The sequence below is a fragment of the Syzygium oleosum genome, unplaced genomic scaffold (genome assembly GCF_021117445.2).
Source record: "Syzygium oleosum isolate NSW1041296 unplaced genomic scaffold, Sole_v2.1 Sole_v2.12, whole genome shotgun sequence".
Lineage (NCBI taxonomy): Eukaryota > Viridiplantae > Streptophyta > Magnoliopsida > Myrtales > Myrtaceae > Syzygium > Syzygium oleosum.
Genome location: NW_026607496.1, coordinates 6,442,686 through 6,469,903, shown reverse-complemented (window position 1 = coordinate 6,469,903; position 27,218 = coordinate 6,442,686). Strand labels below are relative to the sequence as shown.

The following is a 27,218-nucleotide window of genomic DNA, read 5'->3' as shown; positions in this document are numbered from 1 at the left end:
GGGACTCACGCCGGCCGTTTCGTGCGAATCCCGGCCCATACCGTTGTCGGTCCCGGCCCCCACTCGCTGTCGAAGGCGAACCGCAACCGCCGGGGCCGACTAGGCCGCCGGAAGAGGTCGAAGTCCCTCGATTTTTGCTGTGCCCCCCATCTGCTCGATAAAATGCCTCAAAGAGGCTGGTTTGTTTTTGGCCGCCGGCCGGTGAGCAAGCAGTCGAACGGCGGACCCAGTCACCGGAGAAGGTAGGTAGGGTTCGTGGGTTGAAGACCCTGGCCATGGGTGGCCTGGGTCGTCCGGCGAGATTGCCGGATCTTGCCGGCTGGAGCTCCCGCGTGCCCATACACGCGGGAGCCGTCCCTGAACCGGTCTGCAAGTGAAATAGGGCCGGTTCAACCAGGCCGAACCGGCCCTATTTCGTCTTTATCCACCGGACCAGGTCCTAATCGGGCCCGATCCGGTCCATACCCGGGCCAATGACTCGGGTCGGATCCAGAGATCCGACCCGGGTCAACGTGATGGTCGGATCCGTTGACCCGGGTCGGTTCCGACCGACCTGGATCAATGCCCTGGGTCAGATTCGTTGACCTAGGTCAGATCCGACCGACCCGGATCCGCCGACCCGACCCGGTTTTTAATATTATATTATTATTTTATTAACAAAAATTTTTTTATATAAAAAATTTTATAATTTTTTTTTCTTTTCTTTCTTTTAAAAATTAGGATATAATTTAGATATAGTATTGTCTAATATTTTTCTAAATTATGTGATATACCTGAGTGTTTTAAATTATTGTTGTATTATTATGCATGTTTTCAATTAGAATATAATTGCATGAATTGTTATGTTTTGATTGTTGTCCGCCTTAGTTAGGGTTAGAACTTTAGGCTGCATATCTATTTTGACTGCTAATCGTTTATGATTATGCATTCATTTGATCACCTCACATATTAGGAGAAAGGTCCTAAAATCAATCTAAATTGCCTGACAAATATTTTCAGAAATGAACAGGGTAAAAAGATACTGAAAGGACATTAGTTATCCAACTAGTGTAACCAAGTCCCCGAACTCATTTAATCTCTGGTTCGTAGGAATAGGGTGATTCACCCATCATCTTATTTGGGTTTCTAATCGATCCACCCCAAATCGATTAGTGGCGACTCCTTGATATAAACCACTTGCAGGTTAAAAACCTAAACCCTAAGTCGCGATATGGTATGGGCTTGGGAGAGCCCGAATTAAGTTTCGAACCTAGACTTAGCACGTACAAGGCGAGACCCCCTTTTTTTATGTTGAAAAAAAACGGAGGTCGATCGCGACAGACTGGCGACTCCGCTGGGGACTTACATTTTTTTAAAAGTGGGCTTAAGCCATAAATATTATCCTATTCAAAATTTTTTTTGTTTGGCAGCAAGGACTCCAGGTATGACCCTGACATTAAGGTGTTATTTGTTCTTGCAGGTTCAAATTGATTGTTTATGAATTGTTGTGCATACTTTAATGATTTAGCATTACACTGTTGCACACACAACCACGCTGTTGGACCTGGGCCGCGATAAGGCATTTTAGGATGGTGTTAAGAAAGATACGACCTCGAACGCGAGCCCGCGATGTAGAGGTTGCCTTTCTTTTCCCCGAAATTTATTTCTAAAAAATTGTAAAGAAATATCTTTACCCGCTATTCGCGTGACTATAAGATATTCCTTTCGATTTGGCCGAGATTAAAAGGACTTGACACCAACGCGAGACTGCGACGGTCAGGCACCCTTTTAACTTCATTTTGCTGAACCAGTCTAGATAGAAATCGAACCTCACTCCTCATGTGCATGTTGTTGTGATTGCCATAGTTCAAGGAAAGGTATATATTCTATCACTTCTTATTTTATTATGCAGCCTACTTATTCATTTGATTTGTTACTGTTAGGCCACCCGTTGATTGCATTCTATATACGATGGGAAGAGCTGATGTCCAATTCATCCCCACTCCTAAGAAAGAGCTTTTGGCATAGTGGGACCGACTCGATCAGAATGGCCAACAATATGTCAAAGCAAGAATTGATCGCCTACTTCCACTACTCAAGATCAATGTTCATTCTGGCATGATGTAGGCATTAGCACATTTCTAGTGCCCACAGACATCCACTTTCATATTTGGTAAGTTTGAAATGACCCCGACTCTGGAAGAATATAGTGTTGCCATTGGAAAGTCTTTGGGATCTGAGCTCATCAAACCACTTTTGGGTGTGTCCCCTCTACCTGAATTATCCCAGTTTTTGCGAGTCGAGAGCAATACCGTGAAAAGAGTCGTTAAAGCTCATTGTAATGCATGTCCTGATTTTTCTTAAATGAATGCTTTGAAAATCAACCCATGAGCCAAAAATCTAAGATTTTTATCCTTGCTTTTATCGGGTGTGTCATTTTCCCCCGTCGTAAAAATTCAATAAACCCCTCGATTGCGTATGTGGCCAAACAAATTTGCACCGGCATGGGTTATGTTAATTCGGTTCTGGCAGAAATATTTTTGTCTCTTAACCGTTTTAAACAAAATGACGAGAAAATCATGCGGGCCGCCCCAGAAATTTTGCAAATCTGATTTTTATCCTACTTAAGAGGATTTGGGTACCTCATGCAGCTTTTTGAAATTGATAACCTTATGCATCTGATACAAAGATTTGAGGTCTTAAAAAATAATTCCCCTGATAAGGATTACTCTACCTGGATAAACTTTTTGAAAGACCCCAATCCCAAAGCATTCTTATGGCACGCTAAATGGTTCCATGAGGGTCAGGCTCGTTATGCTCACAGGTTTCACAACCCTGTTCCACTGCTTGGTTTATCTGGCGCCACTTCATACTACCCCTACCGGGTAGCCTGCCAGTACAGGACCCTTCAGGAGATCCCGTCGCCTCTCAAGATAGACCTGTTTCGAGTTCGATTCACTCGCTCAAACTACAATTATGTTGATGAAATTCGTGCCATCCAGGGGGTGTGGACTGAATGTCAGCCTGAGAACATTCTTGTGCCTAAACTATTGAAAGGGTAAGAAAAGGTCCACCATGCCTCTCTGTTCTACATTCTACATCATCAAATCCTGGCAGCTCTACAGCCAAAGGTCTCAGATATAACCAACAAGCCCAGTCGCCAAGCACGGATTGACCATCTCGAAAGGACTGTGGGGACGAGGGATACGCTTATTGTGGAGCTTGTCCGTGAAAATAAGCGGCTCCGAGAGACTGTGGCTTCCCCATCATTTATAGAATGAATGTCCGGGAATGACCTCTTTTGTTAAAAGCCCCTGTCTTTTATATTTCCTAGTATTTATGTTTAGGGGTTTTTGTTTTCTTCTTTAAAAGTGTTTATGGGTTGTACTAATGTTAATATAATTCGGACCACTTTTTGTTATATAAATAATATGTTTTGCGCTTTAATGACACCACCGTGGCCTTGGCCCAGTGGTATCCGGGGATGAGCGAAAGCGGTCCGAGACGACCGAGGTTCGAACCTCAGGGACGCCGTTTGTAATGTTTTTTTTTTTTGGTAAAGATAAGAATATGTATTACTTTTCAAAACACCATATACAATATAGCGCCAAAGCCAACCCTTGACCCTATTAGGACACGGAAATGTCCGAACAGGGTCCACGTTGGTTCAGCGAGAACTATACAACAAGCCAAAGAGAGACCAACTAAATACAAGGCGACTTAATACACCGAATTAAGAGGCCATCTAGTTCGGTTCGAAGATTGAAGGTGGAAGACCCCACTTCCTTTGTAATTGCCGGTTCCTAGGAGTATCCTCAACTCCCCCAATGGATATGGCTTTATCCTTCACGACTTTGACTAGGTGCAAGCACATACCCGGGATATATACACTCTTGTTTCTGAAGATGGTGTTGTTCCTTTCAGTCCAAATGACATGACATAGTGCACCAAAGGAAAATCTAGAGAGGCAGTGAGCAAAGGAAGATCCACCGCAAACTTTCATTGCCCACCTAATATGCTCTTGCCAAGGACGGTTGCGCTATGGAAGGTTGCATTTAGTTGCCCAGAAAGAAGCCATCCTAGAAGTAGAAGTGCACTCAAAGAAGAGGTGGTTGATCGAATCTGGTCTATCACCATAGAAAGCGCACAAGGCGGTGTCAATCCTGCGGATTTGTAGGAGGAGTACCTGGGAAGGCAGCCGGTTGAGAGAGATAAGCCACAAGAGAAAGGCATGTCGGGGGGCAATATGATGATCCCAAATGAATGAGTGCCATAGGGCTGAATGCCCTTTCCTTTTGATATGATTCCAAGCTAGCGCTACCGAGAAAGAGTCAGAAGGATGTGAAGACCATATCAGTTTGTCCGGAGTATTCTCCACAAAAATTGGTGGTGAATCCGTCCAGCTCAGAATAGTGTCAAGTGTATATGAAGGTTGCCATAAACAATCATAGAATTTCCGAACCGAAGTATCCCAGGGGATCCGCGATTGGTATATGTCCACATTGCTGAATATGAGGTAGAGTGGGCCTTTGTTATGCCACCAATCAAACCAAAAGGACACCGAGCGTCCATTACCAATCTTCCACCGAAATAGTGCTTGGGCGGAAGCTCGCAAATCCAGAATTTTCTTCCATGTCCAAGAGCAAAATGTAGGTTTGGATACAATCCAAAAGTTTGATTTTTTTAAGAAGGTTGAATGTATCCATTTGCACCACATGGATTCCTTATCAGTAAAGAGAAGCCATATGTGTTTAAGAGTCATTGCTCTATTGTATTCCACAAGTCGCCGTATCCCAAGGCCACCTTCTTCTTTGGGTAAACATACAGCATTCCACGCTACCTTAGCTCCACCCATGCCAAGGTCAGGACCTTTCCATAGAAATTGTCGCAAAATAGCCTCAATTCTATATAATACTGATTTCGGAATAGAGAAGATAGTAGCCCAATACACTTGCATGGAATGCAGGACTGATTTGATGAGTTGTAACCGACCAGCGAAGGACAGGAAACGTTGAGTCCATGAAAGGGCTCGAGCCGTTATAGAATCAATCAAGATTTTACAGTCCTCTTTACGCAGTCTAGTCGATATAATAGGCATGCCTAAATAGCGAAAAGGGAGTGTACCTTGTTGAAAGCCGAGGCATTGAAGTAATTGGCCATGCAGAACCTGATTCCCTCCCGAGAGGAAGATATTGCTTTTCCTATTATTCGGTTTAAGGCCAGACCAGTCGGAGAACAGGTCAAGAGATTCCTTGATTAGTTCAATCGACCTCAAGTGAGCTTCGGAGAAGAGGAGCACATCATCCGCAAAAAATAGATGAGAAATACGGGTTTTTTTGCATCGCCAAAACCAATGAAAATCCGGAGTGTCTGTTTTTGCCTTTAGAATTCCGGACAGGACTTCCATAACCAGTATGAAAAGATACGGCGATAGCGGATCGCCTTGTCGTATACCTCGGCAACTAGCAAAAAACCCATGTAATTCCCCATTGATTGAAACCGAGAATTTGGCTATTGACACACAAGCCATAACCAGCTTGATGAAGAAATCCGGAAATTTGAAGGCCTTTAGTGTCTTTTCAATGAACTCCCAGTCGACTGTGTCAAAAGCTTTCTGAAAATCCACTTTGATGGCATACTTAGGAAGGTAAGCCTCATGATGAAAGTCCGCGAACAACTCTTGAGCAATCATGATGTTGTCACTAATTCTGCGTCCTTTAACGAAAGCCGTTTGGGAAGGGCCAATCAAAGTTGGTAAGACATGAGCAATACGCCTAGCCAGGATTTTAGAAATGCATTTGTAAAGGGTATTGCAACATGCAATCGGACGGAAATCAGTCATGGCCGAGGCATTAGGGGATTTCGGCACTAGAGTTAAAATGGTATTGTTTAACTCTTTAAGCATACAACCAGACTCAAAAAAATCTTACCGCCATGAGAATGGAGGGTCCAATGATCTCCCAAGAGGTTTTGAAGAAATCAACGTTATACCCATCCGGCCCAGGGGCTTTGCCTCTAGCAAGTGAAAACAGGGTAGACTGAATTTCCTCATCCGAAACCGGTTGTGCTAGGCAGTTCCTCTGATTCTCATCTAAAACCCGGCCAATGAAATCCCTTATCTCACGGACAGATGGCTAGATATACGCAGAATTACCATTGAGTAGCTCCTGAAAGTGACCAACAATGTGGTTCCTGACCGCTTGTGGGTCAGTTAGTAGAACACCGTCATCAGCAGACACCGAAAGGATTCGATTTTGTAACCGCCTTTTGTTAACAAAATGATGAAAGAATTTAGTATTCATGTCCCTCTCTTTGAGCCATCGAATCCTGAATTTCTGTCTGAAGAAGGATTCCTCTTGTAATCTCAATGCAGAGAAGGATCGTATGTACTCCACTTCTCTATCAAGCAGGCTCTGATCAAAGGGATGATGCTCCAAGGCTACCTGAATAGCATATAGGTCTGATCTGGCCTGTTCAGTCCTTGTGGAAATAGCAGAGAATGAACTTCTATTCAAGTGTTTCAGCTTTGCTTTAAGCACCCGAAGTTTGCAGCAAATCATATACATAGGAGTGCCTACTATATGAGTATCCCAGGCTTGAGCTACTAAGTCCAAGAATTTTGGATGTGTAGCCCAGAAGTTGAAAAACTTGAAAGGTTTATTGGAGCTAAGTGGCGGGAAAATTTTTATCACCATGGGGGAGTGATCAGAGATACCTGGCGCAAGGAAGGTGGCTTCCGAGAAGGAGAAAAGTTGGTTCCATAGGTCATTAATGAGCACTCGATCAATCTTACGAAGTTTCCGATTATCACCTGAAGAATAAGTCCATGTGTATCTCCAGCCCACATAACGAAGATCCTCTAGTCCCGCCTGGTTAAGGCAGTCCCCAAATTCATCAAAGGCTGGAATCCAAGGAGTTGTGCTACCCACTCTATCATCCGGGTCTCTAATGGCATTAAAATCTCCAGCAACAATCCAAGGCAGCTCACACGAAGAGAGCCGAATAACGTCAGCCCAAAGCGACCGCCGATTCACAAATGTATGTTCTCCATATACTATTGTGATAAGACAAGATGTTTGCATATTCAAAAGCTTAAGCTGAGCATGAATCATTTGGCCAGAAGAGGAAATAATACTCGTCTCCAGCTCATTCGGGTCCCAACCGAACCATATTCTACCAAGGGGGAAAAATCATAGTTGGACACCCACTGCCAATTAGCGCATAAGCCTCTAGAAATATCAGCAAAAAGAGAGGCTTTTGCTTTTGTTTTCACAATACCAATACAAGAAAGACGGTTTGTCCTAATGAGGGCCCGAATTTCAGCTTGTCTAAGGGGTGCTACTAGACCCCTGATATTCCATATTCCAAAAAACATATATATATAGGCGAGGAAGGTTACCTCTGGGGTCTCTTTGCCTTCCTCCTCTTAGATTTTTTTTTGAGGAGGACGGGTTATGTGTCTTAACAGGACACATCGAGCTAGGAGTTGAAACAGGGGAGGCCTTAGAAATCTCATCCGTGGCACTGGATGCCAAAGTTCGTGAACGAGTGTTGAGGGGGATACAACAGCTGGTTCCATCTCCGCCATAACTTCTGAATCACTGTTGTTCTCCATTATTGTCCGGGAGTCAAGAGAGTCTTCTGAGGACGACTGAGAGTTTTGAGAAGGATCCTCACTCTGCTGGTCAGTTAGTCCAGCAGGACATAAAGCTGTGGAATGGCTCGGCTCTGCCTCAAAGACCTTGGAATAATTCAGATCAGTACCCATCAGGCCGGGTTCCACACCGGTATTCAAAACAGGAGGAAGGGGTTCATCCTCCCCTAGATTCGGTGCCAATTGAGGAATGAGACGCAGATTGAGGCTGGTTGATCGGCTTGCCAGAAGGTTCTTTGACTTTTTTCCTAGTGATGTGAGTCCAGCCATCTCCTCCTTGAGGTCGAACAATAGGCTGAGCTCTATGTTCAGTATGTGCAGAGGCACATTCAAATCCACTGGAACCCAATTTATGGCCAAAAATGCCACAAGAAGAGCAAGCCAGAGGTTTCCATTCATATTCAATACTGATCAAATTCGCCTCACCATCCCAACGAAACTTCACTGCTTCCACTCGGGATTTTGTGGCATTAATTTCCATACAGACACGTGCATAAGAAATCCTGGTCATCTGTTCTGTTTGCACATCCACATATAGTGGTTTCCCAATGGCGCTGGCTATTCTTCCAATACCAACTGAGGACCATAGAGAGAATGGGATATCTCTTAGTCTGACCCAAACCGGGAGAGTATCTAGAGAACCTTTCTTAAGCTTCAATTTCGAGTGCCATTGTTGGAGCATCAAAGTGCTACTAAAGATGGAAACCGGTCCCATATCAATAATCTTCCTGCGGAACTCAGCATTCGGAACTCGGAAGAAGTAGAACCCATTTTCATGTAGTTTTACATCAACTACTTGATCACCCCATGATTTCTTAATGGCTTCTTCAGTTAACTTGAAGGAAATTTTCTTCCCTATATAGTGGCCAACAATACATTCCAGCAAAAGTGGATTCTCATCAGCAATTACCTCTAGTGTAATGTCCACAATCACTTCACCATCCTCCACCAGCGGTGGAACATATGCTAGGTTGTATCCTTTGGTCAATACCTTCGCCACATTTGCCCACGTTCTAGTTACGGGTGCAGGGGTGGGTTGGCCTTGAGGACGACTAAGGTTCTGTCCCACCACATTTGTTTTCCCATCTGTGTTGGGCCTGGGAACAGAACGAATTGAAGGACCTGCATTATGAGCACGCCTAAGAGAACGGCTCCTATTCTTCGGGCAGCCCCTACTTCGGCTACAACTAGAATTGGCTTTCAGGAAAAGCCTAGGGCCAGAAGGAAGTTCAACCTCATGGGAAAAGGAGGTAGATTTTCCTTTGAGCTCTGCTGCCTTAGAGGTATCAGCAGGACCATCTACCGCCGGTTGAGTATTAGCAAGACCAACTACCGCCGGTTGAGACTCAGCAACAGGGGAGGGGCCAGGAGAGGGGTTCCTTATAACCTCCTCCAAAGGTTCGAAAATTAGCAAGCTACCACACCAATTTCACCAACCAGTCAACCCAATACAGCAACATATAAACCAGAACAGGGAATAGCAACAGCAGGTCTCCCACTACCCAGCATAAATGCGTCCACCAGACTCGCAAAATCCAGCCCCACTACAGAAGAAGGGACACCGAAGAGAGAGTACCTACAGGAGGGGATGGCGACCTCCACGAGGACAAACTAGCAGAAGGAGCACTCAGCGTGGCCGGATTTCTCAGAAAGAACGCACCAGGAGAACGATTCAGATCTGATGGCCCGGCCTCTATACTGAGAAAGAAGAGGAGCCCTTTGGAGGGGAAAGAGAAGGGAGTCCAGAGGACCTTGCCTCCAAAAATCAGCTCCAACCACCACCGGAATCCGCCGGAATCAGCAAAACACCGTCGGGTGAACAGTACCCGCGAGATATCCAGGAGAGAGCATTTTCTGCTCGCATGAACAGTACCGCAAGATGGTGGAAATGAAAAGTTCTACGCCGTTTGTAATGTTAATATTAATAAAAATCCTTTTTTCGTTTTTTCTTTGCAAATAAAGAAAATCTGTAATAAATAGATATAATATTATAACAAGGTCATGAAATGATTCTTTATTAGACTTTATACTCATTCATTTCAACGTTTTCACAGGTAGTTATAAAAAATGGCCGAAGAAAACGTCCATCTCAATAATATGGAAAACGAAATGAAGATGGTTTTCAATGCACTTGAAAATCTCATCAAGCAGATAGAATCTATCAATGGCGAGCTCACGCCCACGCCTGCAGCAATCGAGGTGGTGTTACTGCCACCGTCTACTAGAAAAGACAAAGCCTCCGCCAGCGACAACAAAATGCCCCTGCTAGAGGATGATTCGCTTCCACTTGCTGTCAAGAAGACTGAACTTGAAAGTGCGCCTATGACAGAACATGACAAATGCCTTGCAAAGGTCGAGGAGATGCTGGAACAGCTACAAGGCCCGCAACATGCTGTCCCACTTGACCTGTCTATATACAAACGGGTCAAGATACCAGAAAAGTTCAAGATGCCAGAATTCGAGAAATATGATGGTACCTTATGTCCCAGACACCATTTGCACATGTATCATGTGCGGATGACCCAATACGTTGATAATGAACTCCTCATGATTCAGACTTTTCAAGCAAGTTTGACAGGACCGGCTTTGACATGGTATATGTCAAAAAATGTGGATGCTTTTAAATCTTGGGATGATGTCGCTGATACATTCCTCAAGTAGTATCAATTCAACCTCGACGTCACCTTTTCTCGTGACGACCTTGAACGCACCGAGAAGAAGAAGAGTGAGTCCTTCAAAGAGTATGCCACCAGATGGAGGAACTTAGCCGCCCAGGTTACCCCAGGACTTACTGATCATGAACAAATGAAGTTGTTCATTAAGTCTCTTCCGTATGAATACAGACACTGCCTGGTTGGTGCCACTACTGAATCCCTTAATCGTTTTGTTCCTGTGGGCGAACGAATTGAAATGGGATTGCATGACGGGTGGTTCATAGACCCCACTTTCACAAGCAAGAGACTCAACACGAGAAAAGAAAAGGAGTCCCTGACGGATGTGAACATCGCATACACCTAGACTGTTCATCCTTCCAGGACAGTCCAGGTGAGCAGTGAGCAGCAGCCGACCTCAAGTCGCCAGCCTCTGAAGCGATATAAGAAAAGGCAATTCACTCCACTGCCTGGATCCCTTTCTCAAGTCCTGGCCATACTCCGAAAGAAAAACCTGCTTTCTATTGAGCCAAAACGGCCCAGCTCAAAAAGTTTTTCGAATTACAATCCGTCTAAGAAATGTGACTATCACATGGGCGAGATAGGACATTCAACGGACGACTGCTATACCCTCAAACACTGAGTCCAAAACTTGCTCGACATCAAAGCCTTCTCGTTTCAAACATCCAAGCCAAATGTCCAAAACAACCCGCTACCCGAACATGAAAGCAGAATTAATGCCATATTCACTTTCGACGCTGGTCGAATCAAGGATGAGAGGGTATACACTATTGACGTTTATAACGGTATAGTGAAAGCAGGGTACTATCCTACTGGTGAAGTACTGCCCTTGTCCCTAATGAAAGAAAGAGTTGCCAGCATGGCGAAAGCAGGTTTGATTGTGTATGCCGACCGCACCGGCATAGTGGCCACCATCTCCGAGGTTATCATCGACTGGGACGAAGAACTCTCAGCATTGAATGCCGAAACAAGTGAATCCATCTCCACACTTGTGAACGAACCTTTGACTGACAACCTAGACGAGGAGGAGGAACTGACGATTGAAGTACCCCTAACCGAGGAGCACATAGTGATCGAGATACCTCAGCCTTACCAGTACAATAATGATAAAGCAATCCCATGGTCCTACGAACTGGATGTTGACCTAATCACCAGGTTAGGACGAACGTATGCCCAAGCTGACGTGCAGCCTCCGAAGCCTGTCATCGATGAAGAAGCCAAAGAATTCCTGGCCATCATCAAAGCCAGTGAATACAATGTGGTGGATCAGCTACGCAAGTTGCCCGTCCAGATTTCTTTGTTAGAGCTACTTCAAACATCTGTGAAGCATCAGAAATCTCTGATGAAAGTGCTCAGCGAAGTAAACGTCCCGGAGACAATTGAGCATGACAAGTTAGAAGCATTTGTGGGGTCCATCCTTTTGAAGGACCGGATAACATTCTCGGAAGATGATTTTCCCGCCGAAAGTAGGGGGCATACCAAGGATTTTTACATCTCCGTTAAATGTAGAAACTCCCATGTGGCTCGAGTTCTGATAGACAATAGGTCTACTTTGAATATTTGCCCGTTGGCAACCTTGCGCCGTCTCAATGTAGACACGTCTAAGTTCCGTGCTTCCAAAACATCCGTTCGAGCATTTGACGGGATGAAGAAAGACACTGTTGGTGAGATCGACCTTAATGTCCAGATTAGCCCAACAGTGTTCAGCATTCTATTTCAGGTAATGGACATCCCTACTGCGTTTAGCTTTCTGTTGGGTCGTCCTTGGATTCACTCTGCTGGAGCCGTACCTTCAAGTCTTCACCAAAGCGTGAAGTTTGTAGCCCAAGGGAAGATAATCACAGTCCTTGGAGAAGAAGACCATCGAATCTATCAAGAAACTACCATCTCGTATGTCAAACCAAGTGGCACGGTGGAATCTAGTTATCAGCCCATCGAGCTCGTGTCAACCGTGTACGGATATCGAGGAGCTTCTCCTCTCGTTCCTGATATGTCAAAAGCCTCAATCATGGTAGGGAAGGTTATGGTTGGGAATGACTTCACCCCAGGTCAAGGACTCGGCAGAGAAGGCCGGGGCATCCGAGAGCCTATCCAGGCCGCCAGGAATCACCATACCGCTAGTCTAGGGTATCGCGGAGGAAACCTACAGGCCAACAAGGGGCACGAGAGGGGTCAAGTTGGTTTGCTACTTTCCCATATCCGGGAGACTTTCCCGCCACCTGCTAAATTGTTGCAGGATGAAAAAATTTATCTTAACCTCTCAGGAAATCCGGTGATGGGTTCAAGCATCCTGCCGAATGTTCAAGTCACCCGAGTTCCTCGATGCTTCCTGTAAATGTTGCTGTCGATCGACAGGAAAACTTAGACAAGCTACCGATTGAGAAAGATTATGGACGAGAAGAAACGCTGGATAGCGTGGTCACCCTATTTGACGATATCTTCATAGGAGCCATACACGAAAACTCGACCTCAGAAACGAGTGTAAACCTGCTTGATTTGTTTGCACGTTTGCAGTATCAGTTGGGCGAGCTACGAGATTTGTTCACATCCTTAATGGATACCATTGGTCAAATTTCGGACATGTCACTGCCGTTTCCCGATCAAGAAGAGGTGACCCAAGTAAATGGTCCCGAAGAAAACTCGCCATCGGGAGTCCTTCCCGACATGACTTGGCGAGATATCCAACTCTTACAATGGCAGGGCAATGTACAACGACACTCGCCAGTTCCTAAATTCATGGATGTGATATTCCCTATTCTTTTGCAGAAGGGGCTGATCACAAGGAGGCCAAAACACCTTACTCCTGAGTATTTCATTAATTATGATCCCTCCAGATCTTGTGACTATCATTCGGAAGAGATCGGGCACTCGCTGGATGATTACGATACTCTGAAAAATAGAATTCAAGACCTACTAGACGCCAGTGCATTCACTTTTCGTACCCCATGGCTGTATGATGGTAAAAATAACCTCTTGGTGGTACCTAGCATTCGTGCCGCTGCCCCTGAGCTTTCTGATAGGACACGTAAGGAAAAGACAATTATGGATACCCTGGGCTAGCCTAGTGGTAAGTTCGACTATTACGTTGACTACCAGATGCCATCAAATTTTTTATGAAGACCAGCAGAATAGCATTCCTAGTAGATGGGACGACATGGAAAAGCTGATACCAGTAAAGAGAGGAGCCGATGAACTGGATTCTTGGAACAATACTTTCGAAGATTTCTTCGTCGGCACAATAGACGAAGGACCGGTAGAGGGAATGGGCGCAAGCCCACTTGAGTAGAATTCCTCTTCTCCTTTCTGCATGAATCCCTGGAAAAGGGGCTATCCTTGTATTTTGTTTTTTGTTGTCATTTCTGCTGGAAGAAATGTCTTTTTGAACTCTCCCTCTTTTGAGGTTGTAAATCCATGTGTTGTAAATAAATAATGTTTTGAGGGCATGAGGTAGTATCCCAAACTGGCCCGTTGATGATATCCAGCCACGAAAAGGAAAGTATTTTGAGGCCCGAGCTATCTCATGCTTCCTCGTTTTTAAAAATTTTCGAAAATCAAAGACATTTCACTATTTCTTCAAAAAAAATGTTTTAAGAGGAAGGGGACAATGAAAAAAATCCATATCCCCATTTATTTTTCTGATCAATTTACCCTGTGTTCCAGGCATAATCTTGCGACTTGCGAGGGAGTTAGTACAGTCCAGCCTGATGATGTAGATACTGACAGCAGCGATTCTGACGATTCAAGTGATGATCCCATTGAAATTCGAAGAAATTGGGAGCAATATGAACAAATCAAGCCCCTTACAACCGAAGATACTGTTACCATCAATTTGGGTGGTACTCAAGATCCAAAAAAAGTAAAGATTGGGGCCAACCTTCCCGAAGAGAAAGCCATACGTCTGATCGCTCTCCTCAAAGATTATCAAGACGTCTTCGCATGGTCTTATTTTGATATGCCAGGACTAAACCCTTGAATTGTCGAGCACAGTTTGCCTACCAATTCCGACATGCCTCCTAAAAAGAAAAGGTTACAAAGGACCAAACCCGAGCTGTTGAAAAAAATCGAAGAAGAAGTGATAAAGCTTTTGAAAGTAGAGTTCATTGAGGTTTCGCAATACCTTGATTGGATAGCAAACATCGTGCCAGTGAAGAAGAATGATGGTTGAATTCGAGTTTATATTGATTACCGTGACTTGAACAAGGCCAGTCCAAAGGACGACTTTCCGCTCCCCCACATAGATGTCCTTGTGGATAGCACTGCTGGATTTGAATTATTTTCTTTTATGGATAGATTCTCCGGATATAATCAGATAAGGATGAACGATGAAGACAAGGAGAAGACGACGTTCATCACTCCATGGGGGACCTTTCACTACAGGGTTATGCCTTTTGGTTTGAAGAATGCCGGAGCAACATACCAACGTGCTATGGTCATTCTCCTTCATGACCTGATGCACAAAGAAATTGAAGTCCATGTTGATGACATGATTGCCAAGACCAGATGCGGAGAGGACCACATTGAAGCCTTGAAGAAGCTATTTAGCCGGCTGCGCGAGTTCAAATTACGCCTGAACCCTGCAAAGTGCGTGTTCGGGGCGACCTCTGGTAAGTTACTCGGATTCATCGTGAGTAGCAAAGGGATTGAGGTCGACCCCTCGAAAGTCAAAGCAATATGTGAACTGCAACCCCCATCCACAGTGAGGGAGGTCAGAGGCCTTTTGGGAAGGTTAAATTACATCACTCGGTTCATCTCCCAACTCTCTGAGACTGCAAGGCCTTTCTTCAAACTTCTCAAGAAAGACGCTCAGATTAACTGGGATGAAGATTATCGGGAAGCATTTGAAAAGCTGAAGCAGTATTTGATGAGTCCCCCGGTATTAGTTCCACCAGTCCCAGGACATCCTCTAACTCTCTATTTAAAGATTCACAGTGACTCGTTAGGTGCCCTATTGGCCCAGAGCCACCCCGACGATGGAAAAGAACGAGCCATCTATTATCTGAGTAAGAAATTCACCATTTCGGAACAGAATTATTCCGAATCAGAAAAAACATGTGTCGCATTGGTGTGGGTGTTGCATAGACTCCGACAATATACTTTACACCACCAGACATTCCTCGTAAGTGAAAACAACCCCATCCAGTATTTGCTTAACCGACCGGCATTAGTGGGAAAATTAGCCAAATGGCAAATTCTAATTTCAGAATTTGACATCCAAACATCATCACAAAAATCAGTGAAAGGTCGAGTGATCGCTGATATGCTAGCTGAATGCCCTGGGGAAACACATGAGGATGATCTCCCAGATGATCGCATTTTATCAAAGGAGGAACACACATGGACCATGTTTTTCGATGGAGCAGTAAACCTGTCTGGCTCTAGCATCGGGGCAGTCTTAATATCCCCATATGGGCAACATTATCCTGTAGCCGCGAAATTGGTGTTTCCTTGCACCAACAATATAGCCGAGTATGAAGCATGTATTCTCGGTATACAAGCAGCAATTGATATGAAAATAGCCAAAATGAAAGTGTTCGGCGATTCTGCCTTAATCATACTCCAGATTGTGGGTGAATGGAAGACTAGGGATACTAAACTAGTGCCCTATCATGACTATCTGGAAGAATTGGTAACAGAATTCAACGAGATCTCGTTTGACTACCTATCTAGATCTCATAACCAATTCGCCAATGCACTGGCTACGCTATCATCCATGTTGCAAGTTACCAATGGTTTGGAAATAGAACCTCTGAAGATTGAAGTCCTGACCAGATCGGCCCATTGCATGGCCGTGACTGAGGAACCCGATGGTAAACCATGGTATTACGATATCATGAACTACATCAAGAAGTAGTAATTCCCTAAAGGGATTAGCTTTGCAGATAGAAGATACATAATAAAGATGGCAACGAAGTTCTTCGTCAATGGTGAGAACTTGTACAAGACGTCCTATGACTCTATTTTGCTAAGATGCGTGGATGCGACCGAAGCAACGCGAATTATGCAGGAATTGCATGAAGGAATATGCGGTCCACACATGAATGGACACATGTTGGCTAGGAAAATAACAATATTAGGTTATTACTGGCTTTCCTTAGAAAGCGATTGCATCCGACACGTTCGAAATTGTCACCGTTGTCAGATCTATGGAAACAAGATAAATGCCCCACCAACTGAATTACACTAGTTGTCTGAGTCATGGCCATTTTCAATGTGGGGCATCGATGTAATCGGCCCAATTAATCTGAAAGCATCAAATGGACATCGCTTTATCTTGGTCGCAATTGATTATTTTTCCAAGTAGATCGAGGCCATGTCATATGCCAATGTCACTGCTCGGAATGTGATGAAATTCATCAGGCGAGATATAATCGCCCGTTATGGCGTCCCTGAAGCCATCGTTACAGATAACGGGACAAATCTGAATAACAAGTTTGTTGATGATTTATTCAGTGAATTCAAAATCCGTCATCTGAATTTGTCTCCTTACCGTCCCCAAATGAATGGAGCTGTTGAGGCTGCCAACAAAAACATCAAGAAGATCTTAGCCAAAACTGCTGAGAACTACCGAAATTGGCATGAAAGATTGCCATTTGCATTAATGGCATATAGAACATCAATTCGGACATCTACCGGGGCAACCCCTTTTTCCTTGGTGTATGGCATGGAAGCAGTCCTGCCTGTTGAGATAGAAATCCCCTCGCTGTAGGTATTGTCCCAACTCAAACTGTCTGATGCAGAATGAAAACAGCAAAGACTAGAGCAGCTGAATATGATTGATGAAAAGTGGCTGAAGGCTCTTTGTCATGGTCAATGCTATCAACAGAGGGTAGCCAGATCATTCAACCGAAAGGTGCGCCCAAGACACTTCGAAGTAGGCGATCTTGTCCTGAGAAAGGTGCTACCACTACCCCCTGAGCTTGGAGGTAAGTTCGCTCCAAATTACAAAGGTCCTTATGTCGTAAAAAAGGCACTCCCTGGAGGGGCTTTGATTCTAACCGAGATGGATGGACGTCAATTCTCCAACCCAGTCAAGTCTGATACTGTGAAGAAATACTACCCTTGAAATAACTTCTATATCCCCGTTGATAACAAGGCAATTGGCAGAAAAGTTATTGATAAGGACACTCCTGGTGACAAGTCTAACTGGAAAGGACTTCATATATGACAAAAAGGTGTCAAGGCCGAGCCCGACAACCATAGAAATCTCGATGGTAGTCACGCCTATATCCATCAAAGACCTTTAAAGCAGAAATTAGCTTTGCTGCGAAGATCCCCATGCAAGCAATTGCACATGCCCTGTGCAGTCAGGAATCACATGATTCTCGAGAAACTCCTCGACGTACTGGAGCCGTATTGACATAACATGTGTCAAGAATAGGACTTTCTAATTAGGAGCACCCTTAGCTACAGAGGATTTCATTTGAGCTTCAAGACCAATCATGAAAGGAGTTTTGAAAGAAAAGACTCTGCTAGCTATGAAGGCAAAATGGAAGAAGGGTAATTTGTATCGTTCTCAATTTACCCTCAATCATCTCATTTCTAACATAAGCTCATGTTATTGTTAGAAGAGAATTATCAACATCCGAGAAAAACTCAAGGAGCCATTAACTTAATCTCAAATGAGGGGAATCACGAAAGGTAATGTTGTATCGTTCCCAATTCCTATCCCTCAAAGAGCCGTTCATTAACACGATCTTTCTTATTACCTTGCAGGTTTGCCTTACTATTACAGCATAGGTAAGTATCTCTTTCCTTAAAAACTTTTCTCATAAGAGTACAAAGAAACAAAGAAAAAGGAAACATTTAAAGCAAATGGATGCTCTTTTCTTCCTCGAGTGCATCACATGAAAAGGAATTTTGCATGGTAATTTTACCTGTTTAATTCACCAATTCCCTGTGAAAATTTTGACAATTCAACGAATGGTGTCGAACTGCTCCGATGTATTGAACGAGATGTGTCAGGATGATAAGAGGCAATCCTTAGTCTATACACATTCTCACGTACCAAACCCTAACAAGATGAGTGAAAAGGTTCCATTTCCGCAAGGTAAAGAGATTTCTCGCATAAGGTACGGTAGCCAAAATGACGAGAGGCTGTTCATTTCTCTGCCCCATACACTACTGTTGATCCTTTGCTTGACCATTTTGAGCCCATACACTTGGAGGTTCCTTTTAAATTACCCCTATCAAGAACCACCCCACATTGGGACAGCTTGAGGTAAATTGGCATCACAGGGAGGATTCAAATTCAGAGGGAGCAAGAAGAGCGTCCCTCCCTTTTTGATCACCGCCCCCGTGGCTTCGGCTTCATCATCTTCATGGATCCGGCGGTCCTCGACAGGGTCCTTCAAGACAAGCACACCATCGACGGCCGGACGGTCGAGGCTAAGAGGGCTTTGTCAAGAGAGAAGTAGCAAACTAACTAGAGCCTGTCCAAAATGCCAACATATCATCGATAACAGTGATGTTTTTACCTTGGAACTGAGCAAGATAAGAAGGATGAGGAGTTTGTAATATCTAAAATTTTTTATGATCATCAGCCGCAACAGCTTGCACAAGGTGTAAAATATGAATAGAAATTTTCTTGCTCTCACTTGCATTAATCTTTGAGTGTTATTGTTACAGATGAACTCTCACGATAATTTAAGTGCCCTAGGATGACGAAGAGCAATTCTTCTTCTATCACATGCACTTATATCCCTTGCTAGCCCAATTGAGCCCGAAATTTCATTTCGTACGAACCCAATTGGTGATCATCCCCCATACCGGGGCAAGGCAAAAGTCATCACAGTTGAGCATCATGGTCCAAAGTGCCAAATGAAGATAAAGAGAAAGGAGTCCCTAATTTCTGGGTAGATGCTATGAAAAATAATGAAGTTTTAGCTGAGGAGATCTCTGAGCGTGATGAAGGCGCTCTCAAATACCTCAAAGATATTAAGTGTTGTAGAATAGACGACCCCAAAGGGTTTAAACTTGAGTTCTTTTTCGATACAAACCCCTACTTTAAGAACTCTGTCTTGACGAAGATCTATCACATGATAGATGAAGACGAACCTATTCTAGAGAAAGCAATTGGGACGGAGATCGAATGGTATCCAGGAAAATGCTTGACGCAGAAGCTCCTCAAGAACAAGGCCAATGCCATGAAAAAGAAGAAGAAGAAGAAGAAGAAGAAAAATGATGAAAAAGGGCGAAGGAATTTGTATTCCCTAAGCGAATTTGCAATTGTCAGACAAAAGTCCCGACGGTGGAGAAGAAGACCAATGACAATGCCAAGATGATCACCAATTCTCACCCTTATACACATTTTTGAGCCCAACGATCATTTCGTTCCTCAACATATGAACCAAGCCTACGTTATATCCCTCATGAAGTCTTTTCTGACTAGGGCACTTGAATTAACGTGAAATTTCAAATGTTTATAAACAACGCTTGAGGAAGTGCGAGCAAGACTACTTCTATCTCGTTTTGCAAGGTTCTTGACTTGTAAACCTGGAGATGATTGCAGAATATTTTCTTTCATAGCCTTGACTCGGACAGTCTCTTTTGTTAAGCCATTGATCAAGCCTGCATTACGACCCTGAAGAAGACCTCTCAGATTGGTAGCATCGTACCGCTTGCGAGAAAAATCAGACCCTTGTTGATGTGATAACAGTCAGATTGAGTGTTTTCGATGTTCCCGCCTTAATAGTCGGGACAAACAATCCTTTTCAAATGAGAGTGAGTGGAAAGTCCTTTCTGACTGAAGGTCCCTCGTTCATCATCTCGAGAAAGTCCACCTTGCGAGCGAAAATTGTCTTGATTGATAATTACCCTCGGTGGATGTTTGGTGATGCAAACATGGCAAAATCATCTTGCATGAACTTTTAAATACACATTCTGGAATAGCCTAGCTTGTCTATTCTTGATGAATGCATGCATGTTTGCGCTAATCGTCTTTGACAGGTAAAATGTCCTCAAAGACTCAAAGAACATATGACCTTTGGAGCGTCTCCAAAGATGTCCCAAAAAAAAAAACTCTTCTGTTCCCCGAGTGGAATTAACACAGCATGCTTTTACAGCTCAGAGTTTTAACCCCCAGTGATAGGACACGAAAATTCGAGTGCTGGAGAAGCCCTCATTATCATCCCAAGAGAGATGTCCCGAAAAAGGTCGAGTATTCAGCAGATGATGCATCAAACCTCCGGGTAAGAAACTCTAGGTATTTCATCAGAATTCTTTTCAAACTACCCAGAACATAAACCGGTGTTTCTTTGAAAAAGAAAAGCATCTTGACTTGCAGTCAAGATATTTCATACGATATTCTAGAATAGCCTTAGTTGTTTATTTCTCCGATAAATGCATATGTCTTTGCACAAAAAAACTTGCCTGATAGGAGACATGCCCTTAAGAGGCAGGAACGTGCCCAGGTAAGTATATTCTACCCATGCCCGGTTCCAAAAATCCATGTACCTACGATTGTTATGGTACCCTTTGAACATTGGACTGACCCCTCTGTTCACCAACTGAACATTGGACTGACCCCTTTGTTCACCATGTACCTACGATTATTATGGTACCCCTCCTTAACATAGGATTAACCCCCTCTGTTCACATCAAATCTTTTCAGGTACCCCTCATAAGATGCAAGTACTTTGGCAAAGCAAAATCTAGTCAAGGCGACCGAAGAAAGGTTCAGGTCCTAGACAAACGAAATCCAGTCGAGGCGACCGAAAAGAGGTTCGGGTCCTAGACAAACAATTTTCCTCGCCAAGGCGATCGAAGATAGGTTCGAGTCCTAGACGAATGAAATTCAGTCGAGGCGACTGAAGATAGGCCCGAGTCCTCGACACATGATACTAATTATCTTGAATTACTTTACCCTTCGGCGAGGTAAGTAGCCCCAGGTATGTTTTTATTTGCTTTAGCATGCATCATCTTATCGCATCATAAAAATGGGACTCACGGTCTCGCCAAAAATAGCATTCATTGAGCATGCATGGGCCAAATTTAGGTGTCATTTTATCTTTAAACGTAATCTCCACGAGCTCAACCTCTGCGAGCTCACCTTCAAAGAGAGGCAGCTGTTGACACCTATTTTAATTTGCCCAAAAATTAATCGCACAAAATTTAGGAGTTAATTTTCTTTAATTCCTAAAACAAAAAAAATATTTTTATTTAAATGCATTGCATATAGAAATTAGGCACATTTGTATTAATAGAGTCTATTAGAATATTTTAAAAAAAATTCAAAATTTAAAAAAAAAATCCGAGTTAGGTCGGGTTGGGGCCGGGTCGACCTGACCCTTTTCTTTTTTTCTTTCCCCCCTGCGCGGGCCCAGCCCACCCTTCTTTTTTTTCTTTCTTTTTCCCCGCACGGGCTGGGCTTGGCTCGGCCCAGCTCCCTTCTTCTTCTTCTTCCCCCGCACCGGCCTCTCTCTCTCCCCTGCTCTCCCCTGCATTTGGCCGTCCAGAGCAATCAACGGCGGAGCGGCCCTCGCCATCCCTATCAGGCCAGAAGAAGGCCAGGGAAGCACGCCAACGGGACTGGCATTGATGGCCAGTCCCGTCCTCCCCGATTTCCCGGTCTCCTCTCCTCCTTCTTCCTCTCTTCTTCACGGCATCAGGACCGGCCCCCCCTGCACCGGCCTAAATTGGCCACAAAAGTCTCGAATAGGAGTAGGCCGGTGCAGGCCATCGTCAGCATGCGTAATGGAGCAGAGAGTGGCCCGTCGTCGTCGGCTATATAAGCCGGAGGGAGAGAGAGAGAGGGGGTCGGCCATTTTTGAGAGAGAAACATAACAGAGAGAGAAGAGAGAGAACAGAGAGAGAAATAGAGCGTACCGAAGTCACGCCGGAGCAGGAAGGAGAACCAGCAGCGTCGCCGTCGTCCCCAGATCAGCCGGAGACCGCTCGGACGCGTCGCCAACCGGTGAGCCTTCCCGACCGAGACAACCCTCTGTTTTCCCCTATTTTTTGGTACGGTTTGGCCGGGACTCGCCCCGGCTGTTTCGCGCGAATCCCGGCCCATACCGTCGTCGGTCCCGGCCCCTACTTGCTATTGAAGGCGAACCGCAGCCGCCGGGGCCTACCGGACCGTCGGAAGAGGTTGAAGTCCCTCGATTTTTGCTGTGCCCTCCATCTGCTCGATGAAATGCCTCAAAGAGGCTGCTTTGTTTTTGGCCGCCGGCCGGTGAACAAGCAGTCGGACGGCGGACCCAGTCACCAGAGAAGGTAGGTGGGGTTCGTGGGTTGAAGACCCAGGCCATGGGTGGCCTGGGTCGTCCGGCGAGATCGCCGGATCTCGTCGGCCGAAGCTCCCGCGTGCCCAGACACGCGGGAGCCATCCCTAGACCGGTTGGACCTGTTTGCAAGCGAAATACGGCCGGTTCAACCCGGTCGAACCGGCCCTATTTCGTCTTTATCCACCAGACCGAGTGCCAACCGGGCCCGATCCGATCCATACCCGGGTCAATGACCCGGGTTGACCCCCTCACTCGGGTCGGATCCAGAGATCCGAGCCAGGTCAACGTGATGGGTCGGATCCGTTGACCCTGGTCAACGTCCTAGGTCAGATTCGTTGACCCGAGTTAGATCAGACGACCCGGATCCGCTGACCCGACCCGATTTTTAATATTATATTATTATTTTATTAAAAAATATTTTTTTAAATAAAAATATTCTATAAAAAAAATTTTAAAAAAATTTTAATTTTTTTTTCTTTCTTTTAAAATTTAGGATATAATTTAGATATAGTATTGTCTAATATTTTTCTAAATTATGTGATATACCTGAGTGTTTTAAATTATTGTTGTATTATTATGCATGTTTTCAATTAGAATATAATTGCATGAATTATTATGTTTTGATTATTATCCGCCTTAGTTAGGGTTAGAACCTTAGGCTGCATATATCTATTTTGACTGCTAATCGTTTATGATTATGCACCCATTTGATCACCTCACATGTTAAGAGAAAGGTCCTAAAATCAATGCAAATTGCCTGACAAATGTTTTCAGAAATGAACAGGGTAAAAAGGTACCGAAAGGGTATTAGTTATCCAACTAGTGTAACCAATTCCCCGAACTCATTTAATCTCTGGTTCGTAGGAATATGGTGATTCTCCCATCACCTTATCTGGGTTTCTAATCGATCCACCCCAAATTGATTAGTAGCGATTCCTTGATATAAATCACTTGCAGGTTAAAAACCTAAACCCTAAGTCGCGATATGGTATGGGCTTGGGAGAGTCCGAGTTAAGTCTCGAACCTAGACTTAGCACGTATCAAGCGAGACCCCTTTTTTTTATGTTGAAAAAAAATGGAGGTCGGTCGCGACAATGTGTCACACAGGTAAAAGTTTGAGATTTTTTGTCACTGAAAAAAAGTTAGGGTAAATGTGTCACAATGAGAATAGTTTGAAGTTTTTGGTGGCTTTTTTTTTCCTAAAAGTTAAATAGCGCAAGATTTTCTGTCGGTGAGTTTCAATTGCCTATGGAGAGCAACTAAAGGCGAGCCTGAGCTCGTAGCATCACTGATACGAGATTGTCCGGTGGCAAACAGCGCCTGGCCAGTACTTGGCTAAGCCTGACTAATGACATTTAAAGTTCAACTAGTGATGACTCTACTTATGCTGATGCTATGTAGGGTTTAAAAAAGGCCACTCGGTTTGATCGGTAGCGACTCACAACCGACTATTGAAGAGTCAAAATCAATAGCAACTGCCGTATGTTGAAACAATAACCGAAACAACAACCTCCTCGTAGAATTCAACTAACGAGAGTGGACGAAAGGGCGGAACCTGACCTTGTTACTACGTTAGAATGTTCAATACAAAAGCTTAAGCAATTAGGTGGAGAGAGATTACATGTCTATAAATGGCATATAAATGTCAATGTCAAGCGATGCGGGATACTTCAACACTACCATGATGACCTAAGTTCAATTAATGCCAACCCAACCAAGTGCACTTAATTAAGTAAGTCAATTCTTTGTGAACCAGACAATTTAGCCGACATCTCATTGATTCGATTTTTATATTTCCACTCCATTTTCCGGTGGACCAAACATGTTCCACATTTAGTGGGCAACACACAAAATTCTTGCAGATTTTACATTACATCATGGTAGCTTAGTATAAAGATCAGCCTCAAGCAACTTATGTAGAGGAGGTGGGGGATAAGAATCCCAGACTAAGTTGCTCACCTCCCTTGTACAGAAAGTAGCCACCTAATTTGCACGTTCATTAGTTTTTGAATTAACTAAAAAGATGGTAATACTGTGGAGATACTTTCTTCATTAGCTTTCCAGCTTCCTCCCATTAGTCAGTTGTAATTCTGTGAACTGTGGCAGCATCAGTTTCAACACAAACATTCCAGCCTCTGCCTTCGTAGTTTAAGCCTCTGCCTTCGTAGTTTAACTACACCCTCATCAAGCTTGTGCCATCCCTTGCTCAGTGGTGGTCTTAGACTGGTAGATCAATGGCCGCAATTTGAGAATGTTAAGCATGAATTACTAATGGAGTACCAACCGGCAAAGCATATATGAACGGGTGGATAGACAATTCCAGTAGCCCCAAAACATATAACAGAAGTCAAGACTCATACTGCTGAGCGCCAAGATGCGTGACTTGATGTCTCATTAAGTTAACAATGACTTGTTACGTAAAAATCTGATCAAATGAAGTAGTTCAGCTTGCCTTCCATGGATTGGCAATTTGTAGCAACCCAAGGTTATTGCATATAATTCTATGTTCACTTGTCGTTCTAACTTGAAGTTGTTCAACTGATGCTTTTCCTTAGTCTCTTTGTCTTCTTCGATTTGGTGATGCCGATGCATGACCTTGCTTGCACCATGAAAATAGAGAGATCAACGTGATCGTCATTAACATCGATCCGCTTGGCCAATAGAACAGTGACCGGACTCGAAGGGTAGCAGCTGAAACTCCCGCAAGCAATTGCTTTGAAGCATTCACTGGCTAACCAAACTTCCATAAGCTTCTGGCATTTCATCAAATCAATCTCCTGATATTGGATTAACAATGTCATCAACTGAACAATAACTTCATTCAAATAAGTACACCAAAGTTTTGAGTATCATGTGATCCTTACCCTTTGATCTTGACAGACGATTTGGTGGATGTAGTTAGTGAGACACACAGTCGATGACAATGTCAATACATTGTCTAATCCGCATTGAAAAGCAGATGCAGCAATAACACTTGGCCTAAACTCCGCGAAATTGATATCTGTAACAATTCGATTAGTCTTTCGGGTGGCTTAATTTTCTACGTGTTGCTCATAAGAAGATCAGAAGTTCATGTTATTCTCATGGTGATCGGATTAATTTGGATAAGAGGATCAGAAGTTAATGTTATTCTCATGATATTCTCAAAGTGTGATTTTTCTCTCTCTGTTTTGGCCATCGAGGTACTATAAATTTGAAGAGACCAGATGCTATACCCATAAGCGAATGGAGGAGCAAGTCATTGACTTTCGTAATGAACTGCTCGTGAAGATGAGATGTCAAGAAGTTGCCATTACACGTCAGCAGTTCCACGTAAGAATATGCAGTGATGGGAACCAGACGCCATCCTAACATCTGCAGTAGCATCAACTCCATCCGTTGGATGGTGCTTGGCTGGAAAGAATGGTCCAGATCCTCCATCTTCACAATGCATTAGCAATTTGTAAACAGCTAAAAATAAAAGGAACCCTCAAAACAACCAGATTAATAGACACAAACCAATAGGATGATGGTGGTCGTCACCTGAATTTCATGTATCGAAAGTGTGCTAAGGGTCTCGTTGAACTTTGACGCGACCGACAAGCACGCAATGGATACTAATTCCGCAATCCAGAGTTGCCATTCCTGGAAATTCAACACACGGGAGTTTTGAAGAAATGAAGGTATCAAGGGTTTACGCGTACATCTAATCTGTTTATAACCTTTGAACGACATAAATCCCAATACATTAACCAGACCGAATTAGTTTTTGGCTTTAATCTCGCTTCTTCGTTGAAAAACTAACAATCTATGCGATAAATGACACGATAAAGTAATGTTATTCAAGCATATAAGAAATCTAACACTAATAGGTGCTCTCTATGCTTACAGAACTTTGTGTAATGCAGGGTTGACTAATATGCGAATGGAACTATGCCCTATTTGAGAGGATAGTCGTCCCTTGGGAAAAAACTCAAGTCGTCATCACTCGATTGCCAGAAAAGCTAAAAAAAAATACTTCCTACCTGGCACTTACAAATGGAGATGAGTCGATCGAAGTAGTTCGCTGCCAGAAATATTGTACTATAAGACAGCTTCAATCTACTTCGACACTGAGAAGACAAAACGAGAAGGAGAGAAACAAGTTCAAGTACTTATCAAGAAGATACCCAAATTGACAGCTAGACAGTAAACTTTGTTCACAAGTAAAATGGTGGTTCTATGCACTCGCTACTTATCAAACCTTAATAAGCCATTGCATGACTCTGGTCCTAGCAAAGACCAAACCTTTCGCTTCCACACACTCCACAAAACCAGACCCAGGCATACAACCCATCTCCTTCTCCAAGCAAACGGCGATTGCCGCATCGCGCTCTTGTTGGGTCATACCGAACCGGGAACCACCGCAACCGGTACGCTCCGAACCGCCCGACATCTCGAACGTTTCGTGCTCGCAACAATCGGAGGCCGAGTAAGGGCTCACGACCCATTTCTCATCACAGAGCAAGCTATCCATATCGCACAGACAACTGAACAGTGGTTCCCCTGTTCTCTACGTACTTGATCGAAAGGGAGAGGTTTGGTCCTCAAGAAACTGTACAGTTAGCCAACTTATAGGAAAACGAGAGGAAGTAGTACGTGGACATGGTGGTTACAAGTAGAGAGAGCGGGAGAGTTATAAAAACTACACGTTCGACATGAACTGGGGTA

General features: G+C 44.0%; 2 protein-coding genes across 2 annotated transcripts; both read right to left on the bottom strand.

The window, feature by feature from the left end:
• Window positions 1-6,113: 6,113 nt before the first annotated feature.
• LOC115663090 (uncharacterized) lies at window positions 6,114-9,497 on the bottom strand. The gene is made up of 4 exons (XM_030585138.1): window positions 9,460-9,497; window positions 8,060-9,048; window positions 7,544-7,971; window positions 6,114-7,076 (listed from the first exon to the last, which is right to left on the bottom strand). The coding sequence occupies exons 1-4, from the start codon at window positions 9,495-9,497 to the stop codon at window positions 6,114-6,116; spliced, it is 2,418 nt and encodes an 805-aa protein (XP_030440998.1).
• A 15,415-nt stretch (window positions 9,498-24,912) lies between these two features.
• LOC115672383 (putative cyclin-D7-1) lies at window positions 24,913-27,076 on the bottom strand. Its single transcript, XM_030594189.2, has 6 exons — window positions 26,752-27,076; window positions 26,534-26,620; window positions 26,052-26,153; window positions 25,745-25,949; window positions 25,394-25,530; window positions 24,913-25,306 (listed from the first exon to the last, which is right to left on the bottom strand). The coding sequence occupies exons 1-6, from the start codon at window positions 27,022-27,024 to the stop codon at window positions 25,064-25,066; spliced, it is 1,047 nt and encodes a 348-aa protein (XP_030450049.2). The 5' UTR covers window positions 27,025-27,076; the 3' UTR covers window positions 24,913-25,063.
• Window positions 27,077-27,218: the final 142 nt, after the last annotated feature.

Coding starts and splice junctions, on each gene's coding strand:
- LOC115672383 (XM_030594189.2), bottom strand. CDS start 27,024: ATGGATAGCTTGCTCTGTGATGAGAAATGGGTCGTGAGCCCTTACTCG. Junction 25,950..26,051: donor TTTCGATACATGAAATTCAG/GTGACGACCACC, acceptor TGCATTGTGAAG/ATGGAGGATCTGGACCATTC. Junction 25,307..25,393: donor TCGTCTGTCAAGATCAAAGG/GTAAGGATCACA, acceptor ATCCAATATCAG/GAGATTGATTTGATGAAATG.
- LOC115663090 (XM_030585138.1), bottom strand. CDS start 9,497: ATGCGAGCAGAAAATGCTCTCTCCTGGATATCTCGCGG. Junction 9,049..9,459: donor CTCTCCTGGATATCTCGCGG/GTACTGTTCACC, acceptor TTGGTGTGGTAG/CTTGCTAATTTTCGAACCTT. Junction 7,077..7,543: donor CGGAGATGGAACCAGCTGTT/GTATCCCCCTCA, acceptor ATTCATGCTCAG/CTTAAGCTTTTGAATATGCA.